We start from the raw sequence: 18,393 nt of genomic DNA, 5'->3' as shown, positions 1-18,393 counted from the left end.
TCTGGTCCTCTCCCCCGATTCGGGGCGCTAGCGTCACCCGCGAACCTCTACCCACGCGCCAGCGCCGCAACCAACCGAGAAAATAAACAAACCCCCGCGCGCGGCGGCAGGCGCGCCAAGCCCCGCCCCTGCCCCGCCCCGCGGCTCTCACACCGCCCCTGCCGTTGGGACTTCCCTCCCGCTCTCCTCTCGCAGCCGCTCGCTCCCCGCCCCTCAGCGCTGCCCGTAACCTCGCTCCCCGCCGCGGACCGCCTAGTCGGACCGCCCGGACCGCCGCCTCCGGGCCCGTTAGTGCCCGGCGCCCGCTCGCTGGGCCACCGCGCGAGCCCGCTAGGCGCGAGCACGCCCCCGCCCCTTGACCCAGCCCAGTCCCAACGCCTAGGGCGGCCGCCCAGAGAGCCGCGGGAGTCACGGCGGCAAGGGAGGAGGGAAAGGAGGGCCGAGCCTGCGACCAGGGAGGCCCAGTGAGTACGCCGAGGGCGGGCCCGGTTCGCGGGGGTCCTCTCCAGCGTCCCTGAAGTGGTGGTGGTGGTGGTGACTCGGCGGTGCTGCTCTGTGCACCTCGGGCTCGGCGCTTGGGGATTCGGCCTGAGGTAACGGGCCCTGTTGGCCGGAGCCGTAGGGCAGAGGGCGCGGGAGGGCCGCTCCTCGGGAAGGGCCACGGCCCCGACGCCCGGCGCAGAGATCGGGGGCGGCGGAGAGAGACCCGCGCCGACCCCAGACCGCGGCTGCGGGGCGGTGGCTGCGCCTCCTGAGATCCCGCCGGGGCCCAGGGTCTACCGCGGTCGCAGAGCCGCCGAGTGACAGGTGCCGCCGCCCCCTCCCCGTCGCGGGCATCGCGCTCCCTCCCGCGGAGCCGGGCGCTCGGAAATTTCTGGAGCGACGACCTAACTCGCTGTTTTCTCCCTTTCAGGGTTTGAAGCTGATGCTTTGCTCGAGTTAGGTCTCGCCCAGCCCTATTTCTTTCTCTACGTACTTTGTGAGAGTAAGTTTGGAGCATCGGTTAACCGCCTGTGGGTGAAATTTGGCGTTCATTCATGAGTGAGGTATATAGTGAATTACTTTTTGAGGAAAGTGTTCCTCCTCCTTTTCGCTAGCTGTTGAAAAGTAAATGAGAAGGCTGTTTAATTTTTTTCTTCTTCTGTTATTGTTTGGAACGAGCGGACTGTGAGAACTCTAGAATTTAGGATACTTAGTAGATATTGAACAGTAGTGACAAAATTGCCCTTTTAAATGATCTTTCCAGCTTCTTTTAGATTTTTTATTCTTAGTCAGATTTTATAATTGCTGCGGCTTCCATTGGAAGCACTAATGAAAGTTCTTCTCCACCATTCATTATTGTCTATGTAGTAAATGTGCTTGTGATTACAACCTGAATCATCAGTTTAATAAATTTGACTTGCAGCTGTAAGAATATTAGAGAAACTTTATGACAAATTAAGATATTAAAATCTTTAATCTGTGGAAATATAGGGTCTTTTTCCTCAACAGGTTTGTAGCACTGTAGTTCATATTAGTCAAATCCTATTCAATGGAAGATGTACTTAATTGTCATAAAGGGTTACCACAGGCTTATCTATAAGATATCAAATAATGGCTTCACTCTGTGGACTAAAAGCAAAAACGTTCAAGTTGACCAAAAGAACATTGGGGCAAATGAAAATACACGTACTTTATTGACGTGAGAATCCCGTAGGTCCCTTTACAATACCTGTGTGTACTTTTTGCTTAGATTTTTCAGCCCGCAGAAAATAGGCACTGCAGGTTGGAAAGGGGAGGCAGTGTTTGAGAAGAAAAAATGGAATTTAAGGCAAACCCATTAAGTTTATATGGTTTGTTTGCAATAATTGTGTTGGGAGCAAAGTTTTGGTATACATTTGGCGCTTGTTGGTTGTGAATCTTAGTTTATTAGAAGCTAAAGTGAAAGGTACTGTTTGGTTGTGTTGAGGAAAAGAACATGAAATAATACAATTTTTTAATTTCACCAGGTATTCAATAACTGATGTTCAATGCCATTTCATTTTATGCTTTTTTAAAAAGAGATTTTATGTATTTATTTTTAGAAAGATGGGAAGGGGGGGGAAGAGAGGGAGAGAAGCATCAATGTGTGATTGCCTCTTGCTGTGATCCAAGCATGTGCCTGGACTGGGAATTGAACCAGTGACCCCCTGGTTTGCAGGCTGGCAATCAGTCCACTGAGCCATACCAGCCAGGGCCATTTTATGTTGTTTTTTAAAAATGTTAAGTTATATTTAAATGAGGCTACAATAACCGAACTAACTAGTTGATAGTGTTAATGGAATATGATTGTTATTTATTTTATAAAAAGGAATAAATATGATTGTCCTTGATTGAGGATTTTATACATATATCAGTTTTGAGGTGCTCTAATTGTGTCCCTGGACTGAAGTATGACCACAACTATTATCTATCTTGTCCATAGAGAGATCATAGTCTAGCGGGAGGAAGTCATAAAGGCAGTAGTCTTCAGAACCTTGGGAGAGACCAGTATTGCCATCCCTTTTGAAATCCTGCTGCTTGCAGTTTAGACCATTCGTTTTTAGAAATAGTTTAAGCACCTGATACAGCCTAATTCTTTTAAATCAACACTTAAAACCAACTATGTTTTCCTAAACAAATACGTTTTCTAAAAAAAATTATTTGTGATGATCAGTTGGTAGAATGGCACTTATAATGGAACAGCTTTGAAATACTAATTATCTTGAACTCACATTTGCACTATGGGAATTGAGGATTATCTGTAGAGCACTTTGCATTTTCTTTTGCTGTTCATTTTACTTTAGAACACATCTTTCAGTGCATGTGTAGCGCTGTACATAGAACCAGAGGCATGTAAACAAGGAACAGACTGATAGTGACCAGGGGGGAGGGGAAAGGGGGAAAGAAGGGGAAGGGTCTAGTCAAGGAACTAGTATGAATGACCCATGGACATGGACAACAGGGTGGGGATTGAATATGGGAGAGGGGTGGGCCGGGTAGAGGAGAGCAACGGGGAAAAAATGGGACAACTGTAATAGAAAAACAAAAAAAAAAACAAAAAAAATATCCAAATTTAATAAATTTATTTCTTGTATGCCAAGTCCTGTGGTATTTGTTATGGATAAAAAGAAAAGGCTCTTTCCTTTCAGGGTGTTGAAATCTGGGTTTTAGGGGGCTAGACAAAACAGTAAACATAATTTTAAATGAATTAATTCAATAATAAAAGTAGACAAAAAGTACAGAAATATGACAGAGGACAGGATAATTAATTTAAGGAGCAGGTCCGAGAAAGCTTCATAGAGATGCTAGCCCCTGAGCAGATTTTGAAAAATGAGTAGAAGTTTTTTTAAAAAAAAATATTGCACAAATACCATATGATTTCACTCATATTTGGAATCTAACGAAAAAAGTGAACTAGCAAACAAAATACAGCAGACTCATAGAGAGTAGGATGACAGCTAAGGGGGGGAGTTGAAGGGGTGGAGGGATTGAGGAAAAAGGACTCATGGACATGGACAACAGTGTGGTGATTGTGGAGGTGGGGGTGGTGGTATAAGGGAACTATGTTAAAATACAGTTTTTAAGTGGAAGAGATGGAGGGCATTTTAGGCAAAGGGAATAGCATAAAGATATGAAAAAATAAAATTAAATGTGTGTTTAGGAAATGTAGGTATTTTTGTTGGAGCAAAATCTGAGGAAGGATAGTTTTAAAAAGCCCTAACATATACTATATTTAATAAGTTAAATAATGGGTATAATGAGTATATACAAAATGGAGAGTTCACTATATGTTGACATTGCTGCAGTGTCAAGTATAGAGGAATTAATAGTTTTTACTAATGGTAGTATTAATAATTAAGAAATTACTAAATATTACACATATGATGTGTGATATTCGAGCCCTGGCTGGTTTAGCTCAGTGGATTGAGCGTCGGCCTGCGAGCTAAGTGTCGCTGGTTCGATCTTCCAGTCAGGGTACAGCAGAGAAGGAAAACTCTGACTCCAAAAAACCTCCGCTGCCTAGCGGCATACCTCTTCAGGGGAAAGGCTAAGGGAGTAAACCCCGACAGAAAATCCGGAGCCGGAGTCCCTAAGGCGGTTTGACGTTGTAGTCAACACCGGCAACTCCTGCGGCGCACCTGAACCCAAGCTGTATCGACTCCGTCTTTCCCTTGGACCCTTCAGCTGCGAAGAGAGGGGGGGTCTGCTGCATGGGCAACAGCAGACCCTCCATATTACCCTGCCCAGGCTCTGTAGCTTCAGCGTCATCGCAAGATGTCGATTCAACACGGGAGGAGACAGATACCGTGTCACTCCCGAGTTGGACTGCACAGCCATTCTCGGCAGTGCAGATAGACTCTTAAGAAGCTACACCATCGTCTCTCGAGACGGACGGCTGCCGACGACGACACATATGATGGGCTACCTGCATATTTATATTTGTGAACTTGTTTCTTGTGCATTTTTTGACCTGAGTCATTTATTTTTTAATTATTTTGTGAATTTTGTCTTCTTTTTACTACTTAAGTTAGCCTTTAAATTATTTGTAAAAGGAGGCTCAAAGGGAAGAGGGAAACATAAGAAATAATCATCAGATTTCAATTTGTGTAGTTTAGTGTTATGTAAATGTCTGTTTAATATATAGCACTAGCCTCCACATTTGGAGATTGACCAATGTAGGTAGTTCAGGGGATGTCCAGTGTATCTAATTTTTTTGCGTTGTATACCTTAAGTCCACATCATTTAAATGTATGTAAATGTCAGAGATATTAAAGACTGTGTGAGAGAGAAAGGGAATAATAGTAGTGGGAGGGAAAAGGGCTCTGTTCGAATCTGTTTCTCTTAATGTGTTTTAAATATGACTGTAGGTGGAGGTACAAGAGTTTTAGGACAAGACTGAAAGAACATTAGCCATAGCCATGACCTGAAGTATCTTTAAAGAGCCTGATGTTGTCATAGTCTGTCTGTTTATTCCTTTTTCTCTTCAGGGTTTAAAAAAATAATGAATTCCTGGATTGTATAACAGGAGTATTTTTTGAAAATTCTGAAAAATTTGTTAATAAAGTTAATGTTCCCTTAAAAACATACAACATAATAGTCTTTGACAGTTGCTGTCTGTCATTTGTTTTTTACATCACTAGCATAAAGGACCAAAGGCATCTCATTGTCAATTCTGACCTGCAGTTGCCCTCTCTAAGTTTGACACAGGGCAGAAAACTCAATATGGCACTGATTATATCGTGTTTACCTTTTTGAATTTGGGTATAGAAGACCATTTTCCTTTTTCAAGATAAGGTTTTTTTTTTCTTATAGAAAAAATATGGTCATTATAGAATATTTGGGGAAATAGTGAAAATTGTAGAAAGGAAAATAAGCGTAATGAGTAGTCCCATGCATTTTCTTCTTTTTGGTATGTATATAAATAAGACATTTACTGATTGGGGATTATTTTTATATTTTTATTCCCTTTTAATTTAAAATTTATGTTTTTCCACCTTCCACTTCTGAAGTAATGGTTAGTGTACATTTTGACATGATATGTAGATCTCTCTCATAGCTACTGAGGTAGATTATGTATTGGCTATTTGTCATGTGCAGCATTTAGCACAGGTGATTGAGCCTGTCCAGTTGTCCCATCTTCTACTCCCTCAGCTACTAAGTAGATCTATTCTTTAATATTTACTATTATGTATAGTGCCAGTGATTGCCACTATCCTATTCTCCTTTTTTGCACTCCTTCTGCAGACCAAACAAGGGATCATTATAGGTGACCATTTCTCCCTCTTTGTTCTATCCTTTCATAAGTTGAAATGATACATGGGTTGCTGAGGTATAGCATAAGTAGCTGTCTCCTCAGAAAAATAATTATTTTGTCTTGTCTTTTGAGTGTTTATCATTCTTTTCTTAGTTTAACAGTATTTGTTCTAATGTTTTCTTTTTACTTTGTCTTTCTGTATTTTATTATTTTTAAATTCATTCAGGACACATTGTCTGTCCAGTGTGTATGCCCACTGTTTAAGACATAGTCCCTACTATGATTCATGGGTTTCAGGTAGATTGGTGTTTTCTTTCAGCTGAATATTAGGTGTAATCTTTAGGTCTTTGACTTTTTCCAGAGGCTCACTGCTCAACACTTAACTCCTCAATGCCAAACAGCTTTTTCCTTTCATGCTAAAGATTAAAGCCTTAGCTTTTGGAATGGCCAGATGTTGATTTAAGTTGAAAACATTTTTGCAGTGAAGTCAGACATGCTTAGCCAAATTTTAAATAGTTTGTCGCAGTTCTCCTCTGCCTCATAGGACCTCAAGATGAATTTCAGTTAATAATTAAGAATACCAGGAGATGTTTATATCTGAGTGCTCCTGCTATACTAGCTCTTGTTCTGTTAATGTATGTGAAGTACATTAACTTATTTAACCTCAACACCTCAGTGAGCTGGGCACTCTTGTCCCAGTTTCACAGATAAGGAAACAGAGATTAAGTAGGTTGTTCAGGAGCTCATAGTAAGCAACAAGCTGGGTTTGTCCAGGTGTTCTTGCTCCAGGTCAGTATTCTTGTCTAGTGCTTTTCTTCTGTTTGACGTGTGCTGTACGTTAGTAACATAAAGAACCACAGGTATCCCATAGTCCCCAAGTTAGGAAGAGATCTACAGTGTCTATATAGAACTAGGTGGGAAAAAAATGTGTTACATTTTCTTTATAGTATATGATTAGGATAGATAAAACAACTTCAGAATCTTTTTGGGGATTTCAGTGAGAAAATTGTGCTTGCTTTCATGAACATAAATTTTTAAGTAAAATTTATTTATGAAATAAGAATATACAATTTCTTATTCAGGCTTTTAAGTACTGCTTTCTTCAATGGAAATTGAGTTGCCATTGAAATTTTGTTTGGGTAAGTAAATAATAAACCACTTTTGTCATATAACCATTTAATAGTTTATAACAATTGAAATTATTTTTAAAGAACCCGAAATCTTTTTCTCATCAAAATTTAATAATATAAAATTTCTTGCAATAAAATGAAAGGAGTTCAAATTCAGTTGAACTTTCCAACTTCGAGTGTTTAAAATAATGATGAAACTCTTAATTTGCAGAAAGCATATGCATTGTTTGAGCAGTCACCTTGCAGCTAGATTACTTGGAGTGGTCCTCATGTACAACAGAATGTTGTGGGTTCACTCCCCGGTCAGGGTACATACCTAGGTTTTGGGTTTGATCCCCAGTAGGGGTGCATATGGGAGGCAACCAATCTATGTTTCTCTCTCTCCCCACCCCCTTTCTCCCTCCCTCCCCTTCCCTCTCTCTCTCAAATCAATAAACATATCCTTGGGTGAATATTAAAAAAGTAATGGCATGTGAAAATAAAAGGCATGTCACTGGCAGGTGGACCAGGGGGCAGGGGTAATGTCTGCTATTTGTGAATGTAGAGATTTCAGGCCATTGCTTGGAACCTTGCTTACTTAGAGATTCTTTGCATCTCCATTCCTGACACAACTGCTGCTTTCTATACTGCATACCTTGCGTTTTGGGTACCTAGACTAGAAACTCTTCCAACAGTTCCAATAACCTATCTCCCATGACTAGCAGCAATGTATTCTGCAGCTGTCAGTAGATTTCCAAGGGCTCAAGCCCTTCCCATGTCCCAGTTGACAACTACAGAGCGGTATATGCAATATGCACAGAGTTGTCCTCTGGAGAGCATCAGATAAGGCTGCTTGCGTCTGGTGGTGACTGACCCAGAGTCTCTGCATTCTCCAGGATTTTCTTGGCTGCCCCAAGGACAAAGGGAAACTCTGAGTATACATTGGTAAGGTAGCTCTGCCCTGTGCCACAGAAAGAAAATTTCTGTGAGCTTTGGAGAGTTGTTTTAGAACTGACATCTGTGAACATTTAACTCATGCAAAACAGTCCAATATGAAATTCGAGATTTTGATATGTCTTAGAATGGAAAAGAAATTTATTTGTGTAGGCTATCAGTCATGGTAAGGCTAGGTTATACTGCAATAACAACCTGAAAATCTCAGTTGCTTAAAGAAGTAAAGTTGCCTTCTTGATCAAGCTACATACGGAGTGGGGCAAAAGTAGGTTTGCAGTTGTTCATATGGAAAATAATTCAATGATTAATAAGTAATAATATAAGAATAAACTGTTTCTTACACTCACAACTGTAAACCTAATTTTGCCCCACCCTGTGTCCATCACAGATTAGTATGGAGACTTTATTCATTGTGGTTTTAGACTCCCTCCAACTTGGTTGATGGAGACTCTGTCTCATCATATGCTTCCACAATCACAGAAATGGGAAAAGAGAACATGGTGAACCATGTTCTGGCTTTTAAAGCTTATGTTTCACTGGCCAAAATCAGTCACATGGTCATTCCTGCATTCAGCAGGAAAAGGATAAATAATTATCCTTCAGGGAGGGACAGTGAATATTTGTGAACAGCTACCAAATGCAATTTATAGCCCCAACAGTTAAAATTAAATATAACAGCCCTGGTTGGTGTGGCTTAGTGGATTGACTGCCAGCCTGTGAACTGAAAAGTCACAGGTTTAATTCCCTGTCAGGGCACATGCCTGAGTTGCAGGTCAGGTCCCCAGATAGGGACATGGGAGAGGCAACCTCTCCATGTATCTTATCACACATCGATGTTTCTCTCCTCTTTTCTCCCTCCCTTCTCTAAACAAAATCTTAAAATATATATATATATATATATATATATATATATATATATATAATTGTTGAATAACTTTGTTGGATTATTGTACTTAAAGGGTTCAAAGCAACTAAAACTTAATAGGATATTAGTAGAATTAATGTATTCTATAATATTTTTGAGTCTGGAATTTGTTTCATTTTGTAATATTTTTTTCCCTAGTAATTAAAAAAAAAAAAACCTCCATTCTCATGCTTGCAGGAAAGATTTAAGCCTAAAAATATGTCATAATTTATCAGCATGATACCATCTCTGTATGTCGTGGTATTTTATCTTGATGTGTGTTATTTCTGAGCATAGAAGCAGGTCTTAAGATGGTATTATAATTAAAATACTTTGATTTAATAACTACTAGATAATATCTTCAAATATCAACTCTCGTTTTGATTTTCTTCATTGTTTAACAAAAAAAAATAAAATTTTTCAAATAATTTTCTGGATTCTTAGGTTAAGATGGAAGATTGAACACATGCTTCTCATTTTTGTTCCCTCCTGAAAACATACAACTATACTGTGCTTTTAGCTTTCAAAATGGATATTAATTATTCCTACCTCTTAGTATTCACAGTTTTGCATAGTTCCCTCCCACACTGAATAGGGTGGACCCATGCAAACAATAGGATATTGTGGAAATGATAGTAGCTTGTTCAGATACGAGCACTGTGGCTTGAGACAGGACAAAACTGTGAAGAAAAACAAAGGAATAAGTAATTAAAAAATCATAATAATAGTTATCTCTGGACAGAGGGAGTGAGGGGATTCTGTTGGGGGGCGTATGGGGTGGATTAATGTTCTGTTCATTGTAATGTTGGGTACTTGGAATGTTTAGTTATTTTTTTAGAAAACTAATATTTTATTCAGTTGTGTACCTGTTACATTTCAAAATAAAATGAATAAATGTCTGAGTTTCACAATTTCTTTTTAAAATGTTACCTTTTGAAATGAAAGTACTTAGCCTTCTTTCAAAGTAGTTTAGCCTCTTACTTTGAATTTATAGAGTCAGGTTCAACATGTCTAGGTTCAGGTCTTGACTTTCCCAGCAAGTCACTTAAGCAGTCTAAGCACCAGGGCCCTCATCTCTAAAGCTAGAGAATTTGGGTTAGAAATTACTAGAGGACTTTTAATATCCTAAGTCTAAAAGTTTCTTTAAAAACTGAAAAAACACTAAATGAAACCACTCCCACATACTTATGCTGGGAATGGTAGGATGCATGAGGCTAGTGAACTAAAACATAATATGGAAGGTGATTTTGAAAACTTTTCTTTGGTTGAGGAAAATTTAAGTTTTTATTTTGCTTTTAGCTCTGTGACTTAGTAGCAATATCAAGGATCAAACTTAAAGCAGCATTTTTGTATATAAGACTGTTCTTCCTTCTCTATTTCTTTTTTTCCTGTTTTGGAAATTGGGGATAAACATACACTTTTCTATTTTAAACCAGGTTGATTTAGGATTTATATATATATATATACATATATATATATAATAGCAGTGTATAAAAGAAACAAAAACCATGAATTTTTGAAAACTGTATATGGAAAAACGATTACATTGAATTGGTGGTAGTCTGTGAAATCTCAATATATCATTTTCTATGTTGTATTATACAGTTTTATGTTGTTTTAAGTTAAAAAGTATGTTATTGCCCATAGGACTGTGGGTATGAATCCAAATACTAAATCCAGTGTCTGGAGAAATATATGTATATAACTATGTTTACTTACCTGCCTCCTCTTCTCCTTTCACAGGAATTATTATTGAGAGAAGTATTTTAAAAGAAAAATATTTACAATGGCCTCAGCAGTTCTTAGTTCTGTTCCCACTACTGCTTCTCGTTTTGCCCTGTTGCAAGTGGATAGCGGCAGTGGCTCTGATTCAGAGCCTGGAAAAGGCAAAGGTCAGAATACTGGAAAGTCTCAAACAAGCAAATCAGCTACAAATGAGAAAAAGAGAGAGAAAAGAAGAAAAAAGAAGGAACAGCAACAGAGTGAAGCAAATGAGGTAACAATTATAATTATTTGTGTCTGATTTCCCAATAGACTGTAAGCATCATGAGAGCAGGAACTATCTTGTTCACCCCTGTATCCATAGTAGTTGGTCCATAGGTACTTAGTAAATATGACTTGAAGGAATGGAGGTAAATTTGTGTATATTTCAAATCAATGTAATGAACATTTTCTAAATACTTATATATTTTTTCCTGATTATGGAAGCTAATGTGCTCATTCCAAAAGCTAAGGAAGTCTTAAAAGGAAACAAAGGCCGTTTGTAAATATAACTAGAGTTATAACCAATTAATATTTGGTATGTGTCATATATATGTATATATTTATATGAATATATAGATATGTAAACATCTATATTCATATTTTACCAAAACAAAAATGGGATTATATAATAGACTTTGATACTGGCTTCTTTTTTCGGATTAGTCATGAGCAGTTTTCCATATTAGTAAATAAAGATCTACATTATTTTAAATGACTCCACATTATTTAATTGTATAGCTATATCATACTTAAATTTAACCCTTGTGATAGACATTTAAGTTGTTTCCCATTTTTTTATTATTATAGCCAATAATCCTATGACTAGCCTGAACATACATTTTTATGCATTTGATGGTCATCTCATTTTATTTTATTTTATTGTTTTATTTGTATCGTATTTTTCCATTACCATTTAACCTCCTTTTACCCCTTCTTCCCCCAACAATCACCACATTGCTGTTCATGTCCATGAGTCTTTTTTCCTTTTTGCTTGATACCTCAGCCCCCTAACTACGCCCCTTCCCCAGAGCTATTAGCCTGCTCTCCTTTGCTTGTTAGTTCAGTTTGTTCATTAGATTCCACGTATGAGTGAACTGATATGGTACTTATCTTTCTCTGACTGGCTTATTTCACTTAGTATAATGTTCTTCAGGTCCATCCATGCTGTTGTAAAGGGTAAAAGTTTCTCCTTTTTTTATATGGCCAAATAGTATTCCCTTGTATATATGTCCCGTTGTTGTTTTATCCACTCATCTACTGATGGACACTTGGGCTGCTTCCAGATAGTCATCTCTTTCCTTAGCATAATAAGTTTACGGCAGGCTCCTCTCTCCTGAGCTATATGACCAGTACTTAATGTTCCCATTTGTTTTTAAAAGAAATGCTGAAAAACAGCTCTTTGTCTTTTAATACAAGGAACAGTTGGATATATGAGGACCTTTTTAATATTTAATGAGACAAGTAATAAAGTTTTTTCCCCTATATTCATTTTATAATGGCCTAAGTCTTAGGAAAAAGGCTTTTTCAGTTTGTTTCTATTACATTTTCCTCACCATTGCTTTCTAAATATCTCTTTAAAATGCTGCCACATAGAGAATAACTTTAAAAGACATTTTCCGCACCACATATTCTTTCAGAAGTCCAATCTTTCAGAACTTTTGATTGTTCACCACTTTCATTTTGGAATTAATGATGATGTGGAGGAACAGAAAATAAGGTAATAATGGAGTTTACATTAGAAAACAAGAAATTGTGTAACTGAGAATGAGCCTGATGATCCTACCTTTCCACTTCGATGGCTGTAGTTCTATCAGTCTTTACTTTCTGTGACGCAACAGTCTACTTGCTATTGCTTCATCTCCAGTAGCATCTCCTCTTGAATGTCCTTTCCACAGCAGAAACCAGCTACTTAAAGAGGTATTTGCATCTTACCACTGCCTTTTGCAGGATTTGATAGTTAAAACTGTTGGTCCTTGATTTAAAGCCTCTTTATTAGTTTCCTAAGGCTGTCATAACAAAGTACCACAAACTAGGTGGCTTAAAACAACAGAAATTTATTCTCTAATAGTTCTAGAGGCTGGAAGTCCAAACCAAGGTGTCAACAAGGGCTATGTTCTCTCTGAGACTCAAAGTGGAATCCTTCCTTGCTTCTCCCTAGCTTCTTGTGGTGGCCATCAATCCTTGGCGTGCAGCTGCATCACTCCAATTTTTTCTCTGTTATTACGTGCCTGGCATTCTCTTTATGTATCTGTCTCTTCACCTCTTCTTATGAGGATACCAGTCATATTGGATTAGGGCCTACCCTAATTCATTATCACCTCATCTTGATTACATCTGCAAGGACCCTATTTCCAAATAAGGTCACATTCACAGACAACAGAGGGTTAAGGCTACAACGTATCTTTTGGGAAATACAATTCAATGCATAACAACCTCTCAATATTTCTTTCTTGTTTCAATTTGTGTGGCTCAGATTAGTCTTATTGTTGGGAAGTGGCTTAGCCAGGTCAGTTTTAGTTCATCATGTTACTTTGAGGAATAGCCCCTATATTTTTCAGGACTACTAAAGTAGTTGTTACAATTGCATAAGATATCTTTCTCACTATTTAAACTTAAATTGGTAAGCTATTAAACTTTAATCTTTTTGAATCTTATTGTTTGCATTTTAAAAGCACACATCCAATTTTCTACTCCTATAAACTTATTCCCCTTAGTAAAGCAGAATCACTAAAATGATGGTATATTAGGGTACAGTCCATTTTTACTTATTAATCATTTCATCCAGAAATCTAACATCATCTCAAATGCTGGCAAAATTAATAGTGTTTGGAGTTGTATTTAGAAGTGTAAAAATATTGTTGATTTCTTAACTTCCAAAAAATCATTAGTATCTCAGGATTGAGATACTAATGAATTTAATATATTCTTTGTTTCATAGCTCAGGAATCTTGCATTTAAGAAAATTCCCCAGAAGTCCTCCCATATCGCTTGTAATGTTCAACTTGAGCTTTCTTTAACAAACCCAGCACAGAAGGATTCACGAGAAGAAAATTGGCAAGAGTGGAGACAAAGAGATGAGCAGGTACAGCTAAGTAAATCAGATTATTTTGCTTTGATTTTTCAATGAATATATGCGTTTTAAAGTTGGCATTGCATGTGAGTCTGTGACACCACTGTTCTGAGGAGTTTTTTTGTATTGGATTAATTCACATGTGTTTGCAGCTTTTAATGAGAGGTTCTGTTTTTTTGTGCACTAGGGAAACAGACTGATACATTTATTTTGGTTAGTTTTAACAATTCAAAAGAGTTATTTTGAGAGTTTTTAATTCATCTGCCTTTTTACAAATAAGGCAGAGATAGGGAAGGTAGAACAACAGAATTAAATCATTTCAAGTAAAAAAATTACATCTGTAGGGCCTGAGGTCTCTTGTTAAAAATATTGAGTGACAGTTTTGCCTAAAAAAGACTTTGAGGGGAAATTTTTCCTTTCAACCTTGATGTAAAATGGTTTATAGCATTTGTTTGTTTTTTTAACCTATTTACATGATATTTTGTTCTTCTGTGCCTCTATTAAATATCATTAATAACCAAATCAAATAAGACCAATTTCTTTTTTTTTTCTGTTTGGTGTCCAAGAACATAACATACAGGGGCTTGAAATGTACTCCAGGAGCTGCTCTATGTGTGGGAAATGAACAGTTATTTATTATCTGTTTAACTGTCATTTGATTTATTGGAAATAGGTATTGCTCTAGCAGATGTTTGGCTTAATAAAGTGACTGTACCTATCATGCTTGGGTTACTAGTTTTAAAAGAATTAGACCATACTAAACTATGCTGTTAACATAGCCTATGTTAATTATAACATTTTCTTTAGGATTTTTTGTAGTGCTGCCTCAGGCTTATCATTGTGAGAGTCAGTTATTAGAATTAACAAAAATGCTGTTCAAAAGATATTTCTAGGCACTGGTATACTGGTTAAATCATCTTGCATTATTCTAGAGGTTTTGATTCTTATTTTCCTTTTCACCACATTCTTCTGGTTTACAAATAGAAATGTAATAATCTGTTTGTTTAGACAGTAATAGAATTTACCAGTGTCTTCACCAGAGAGAATTTCTCCCAGTGGTCTGAGGGCACTGGAAAATTAATGAAGGAAAACTATATAAATTTGCACCAAAATAAATTCTGTGTAATATGGAAACTTGAGCACAGGTATTTGATCTTTTTCCTGCCACCACTGATTGCTGCCAAAATGACATGGTAATTACAGAAAAGAAATAATTGGGTTGACCCTAACCCCATATAAGGACAGACGGACAGTATTCCACCTGGAATCTATTTTACTCTGTGGAATAATAGATTTTAAAAGTAGGGGCCAGGCAATGATTATACTAGGCAGAAAGCATACAGTTACGGTGGGTTTTCTTTCTGACACAGTAGGAAAACATCCCTGAGAAATTCCAGGTATAAAAAGCTGGATATAGATATTTTGCCTGTTATGTGGCTGCTCAATTCAAACACAAAAGAGAAAGTTCTCTACCCCCAAATCACCAAAGCAATAGTTAATTTATAACAGCTAAGCCTCAGCATAAAATCTGAAAACTGTCATTAAACAGCAACCAGATAGACAGTAAAGAATCATCTTAGTTGATCTAAAGTCAACTGAAGAAAAGTTTCTGCCACATGAAAGGAAAAGAACATTGTACTTTGTGACCAAAGTGAATGCACATTTTGTTTTGTTTTGTTTTTTAAATATCTTTTTTAATTGTTTTTCTATTACAGTTGTCCCAATTTTTCCCACATTGCTCTCCAGTGCCCCGCCCCCTACCCTACTCCCGTGGTCAGTCCCCACGCTGTTGTCCATGCCCACGGGTCATTTATACTAGTTCCTGACTAGACCTTTACACTTTGAAAAAGATATGCTACAGGAAGGATAAGTTGATTTTAGACGTTCATTATTTTTTCTTTAATAAAATCCAAGAGTCTGGAAAACTTTGTAAAAGTCAGGGGAGATAGTAATGTTATATAACAAGGTAAGGTAATAGACTGAGATGAAAAAGTGACTTAAGAGACAGAAATGGAAAGGGAGATGGGTAAAATAAAAAATCTGGGAAGTTAAAATCATAGCAGTATTAAAAACTTCCTTAGAAGAACTAAAAAACAGTATACACTGAAGACAATTGAGTCAATTGTGTGAAGGAAAATTTGAGATAAATTTTGTCAGTAAATTGACATGATAGATTGGAACACAGAATTGAAATCCAACAGAGCCATAATTAGTGTTCCTGAAACAAGCAGAACAGAGGAAGTCAAAGATAATGTTGATAAAAATTTTTCCTAAGCTAAAGACTTGAATTTGAGCCTGAAAGAAGAATTGAAGTTTTTTTTGAAAAAAAAAATGAAATCTTTCAAAAGTTTTTAATTTAAAAAATGAGAAAACAGGGAAATAATACTATAAACATACGCATGAGAGAAAACACGTTGCCTCCTAAGGATGAAAATTCAGGCTGTCTACTTTAAATGCCAGAATTGAAATAATGCCAAAAATTCAATATCTTGCCAACATGTTATTTGTGTGACTGCTAAAGAAATACATTCTCAGCTGTGCAAGGGCTGAGAAAGCATACCACCAGTAACCTTTCTGCAAATTTTTCTGAGATACGCTCCTGCTAATTAAAAAGCAAATATAAATAAAGAATACAGCAATTGGAAAGCACCAGTGGTGAATATTGAAGCTAGTTTGTTATAGGATTAACTCTAAATAGTGATTGTAAATGTGTTTATTATAAAGAACAAACCTGTAACCTGAAACTAATATAATATTGTATACCAACCATACTTAAATGAAAAAATTTTTTAAAATGACAGGAGTTCACGAAAGAAATATTTTTCTTATAAAGTTGCTTTAAATCTTTAAATACCTTTGGTGTGGAAAAATGGAACACAGTCTCTTGGAAATTTTAGAGGATGGTTTGGTTTCAATATCAGGAAATAATCAGAAAGTGAGAGAACCCTACAGATTTATCTTTAGTCCTGAGTTTACTCAAAGGGGCTATCATAGTCATGAAAAATGGATCACTGAGATTGGGAGACTTGAGTATTTATATATGCAGGGTGGGCCAAAAGTAGGTTTACAGTTGTTTGTATGAAAAATAATACAACGATTAATAAATAATACAAGAATTAACTTTCACATAGTCATAACTCTAAATCTACTTCTCCCCCACCCTGTTTATGGACAGAACCTCTCATGGGATGAAGTCACTTCAGAGACTGGGGCAATTAAAATCTTGGTTTACACCAGTGAGTGAATGAAAGAACATAGCTCACTTGAAGAATGTGTCTAAAACAAAATCCCTATTTAATTAATTAATTTTTAAATAACTTATTTATTTATTTATTTTTAGAGAGGGGGGAAAGGAGAAAGAGAGGGAGAGAAGCATCACTGTGTGGTTGCCTCTCACTCACACCCCCAACTGGGGACCTGATGTGCAACCTAGTAATGTGCCCTGACTGGGAATCGAACCAGCGACACTTGGCTCACAGGAAAATCCCTATTTATAAATACAAAAATTAGGAAGGAATAGGTCAGAGGAATCAATAGGTATTTTAAATTTTTTCATATTGGTTGGTAACAAAATATGGTTATGATTAGTTCCAAGTGTGCTTTTTAAATTTACAGAGAACTACTTATATATAAGACTTTTCAATTTGAGTTTTAAATCACTTTAAGAAAAAAAGTAAAAACATGGCCCATATAGCAAAATGTGTAAAGCAAAGAAAATTGCAAGAAAGCCTTTGAAATAAGGCTAAAAATGGATATAAAAAAGGATAATATAAAAACACTTTGTTTATAAATAAATATAGATAATTGTAATTACTCATTATATGATGAAGACCAGTTGAGACAGTTTGAACCATATTTTGATCTTAATTCTAATATTTTTCTCAACATTAAAAATCATGATATATTTCCCCTAAAAGGATAGGATCAGGCTATTCCAGAGACTCTATATTTTGCTGAGTTATGCTACCAAAGCTGCTGGAAATTATATATAGAGATGATCTTTGTTATTTGTGTCATAAAGAAATTTTTTTAAAAAATCTCATTTTCCATTCATAAACTTGTATCTATTTCAGCATACTTCAGCGTGGACAGATAGTAAAGGAAGTATATGCTTCATACTTGAAATGGGTAAATTTTATGTGATATGAGATATGTAAAATATGTGAATATCTCAGGAAAACTTAGTGTTTAAAAAAAGATGAATAGGTCATGGCTTTGATTAGATTGTATTTCTAATTTTACTGTTTTAATATTGAATCAAGGTCAAGATACATATTATTCACTAACACCTGTTTCCTAGAAACAAATCTCTGAATAGATGTTGTTCAGGAATAACCTCTTTATTCATGACACATTGATATTACTGATTCCAGTGTTTTTTTTTAAGTCTACTTCATGGCTCACAAATAATTAACTTAATAGAAAAATCTCTTCTTGCGGGTTTTCAGTGGTAAACAGATCAAATTTTATTGTATATTTCTTCCTCTTATTGTATTAATTCAAACTCCACACATCACTGGTTTTGTCCAGTTCTAAAGCAAAGTATCTACTAGTATGTGCACAATAGTAATTGTTTTCCAGTCCATCTGATAAAGGTGTTTTGCTAATAGCTTGTTCTGTTTTATGTTTGTGAGCATGATTATTTGTCATTAACATTAAGTCCTTTGGTATAATGAATCTCTTGGCAATAGTTTGACTTGTGCTTGGTTTTCCTTTAGAGTGCAAATTCAAATCTTCTTTGCTTTTTAGCTTTTTCTTTAGCAGTAATATTCATCACTTTTGTTCTGTAAAGCAGTTAGTTGGTACTTGTTCTTGGAAAGACATACAGGTTATTGTG

At 36.8% G+C, this 18,393-nt stretch overlaps 1 protein-coding gene across 6 annotated transcripts in view; it reads left to right on the top strand.

The window, feature by feature from the left end:
* The first annotated feature begins 917 nt into the window (after positions 1-917).
* Positions 918-18,393, top strand: part of GKAP1 (G kinase anchoring protein 1) — a 72,637-nt gene continuing 55,161 nt past the window's right edge. For 5 of the 6 annotated variants that reach the window (XM_090275878.1, XM_090275881.1, XM_090275879.1 and 2 more), the window contains exons 1-3: positions 918-1,046; positions 10,466-10,718; positions 13,425-13,568. In XM_090275878.1, coding sequence (XP_090132004.1) covers positions 10,509-10,718; positions 13,425-13,568 — 354 coding nt within the window. In that variant the 5' untranslated portion in view covers positions 918-1,046; positions 10,466-10,508. The remainder of the gene's footprint in view (positions 1,047-10,465; positions 10,719-13,424; positions 13,569-18,393) is intronic. The other variant, XM_090275877.1, reaches the window with a different exon arrangement.

The sequence above is a fragment of the Furipterus horrens genome, unplaced genomic scaffold (genome assembly GCF_987537825.1).
Source record: "Furipterus horrens unplaced genomic scaffold, mFurHor1.1.pri manual_scaffold_4, whole genome shotgun sequence".
In the NCBI taxonomy this organism is placed as follows: Eukaryota; Metazoa; Chordata; class Mammalia; order Chiroptera; family Furipteridae; genus Furipterus; species Furipterus horrens.
Note: the sequence above shows the minus strand (reverse complement) of the source record. Positions and strands in the feature narration are given on the sequence as shown.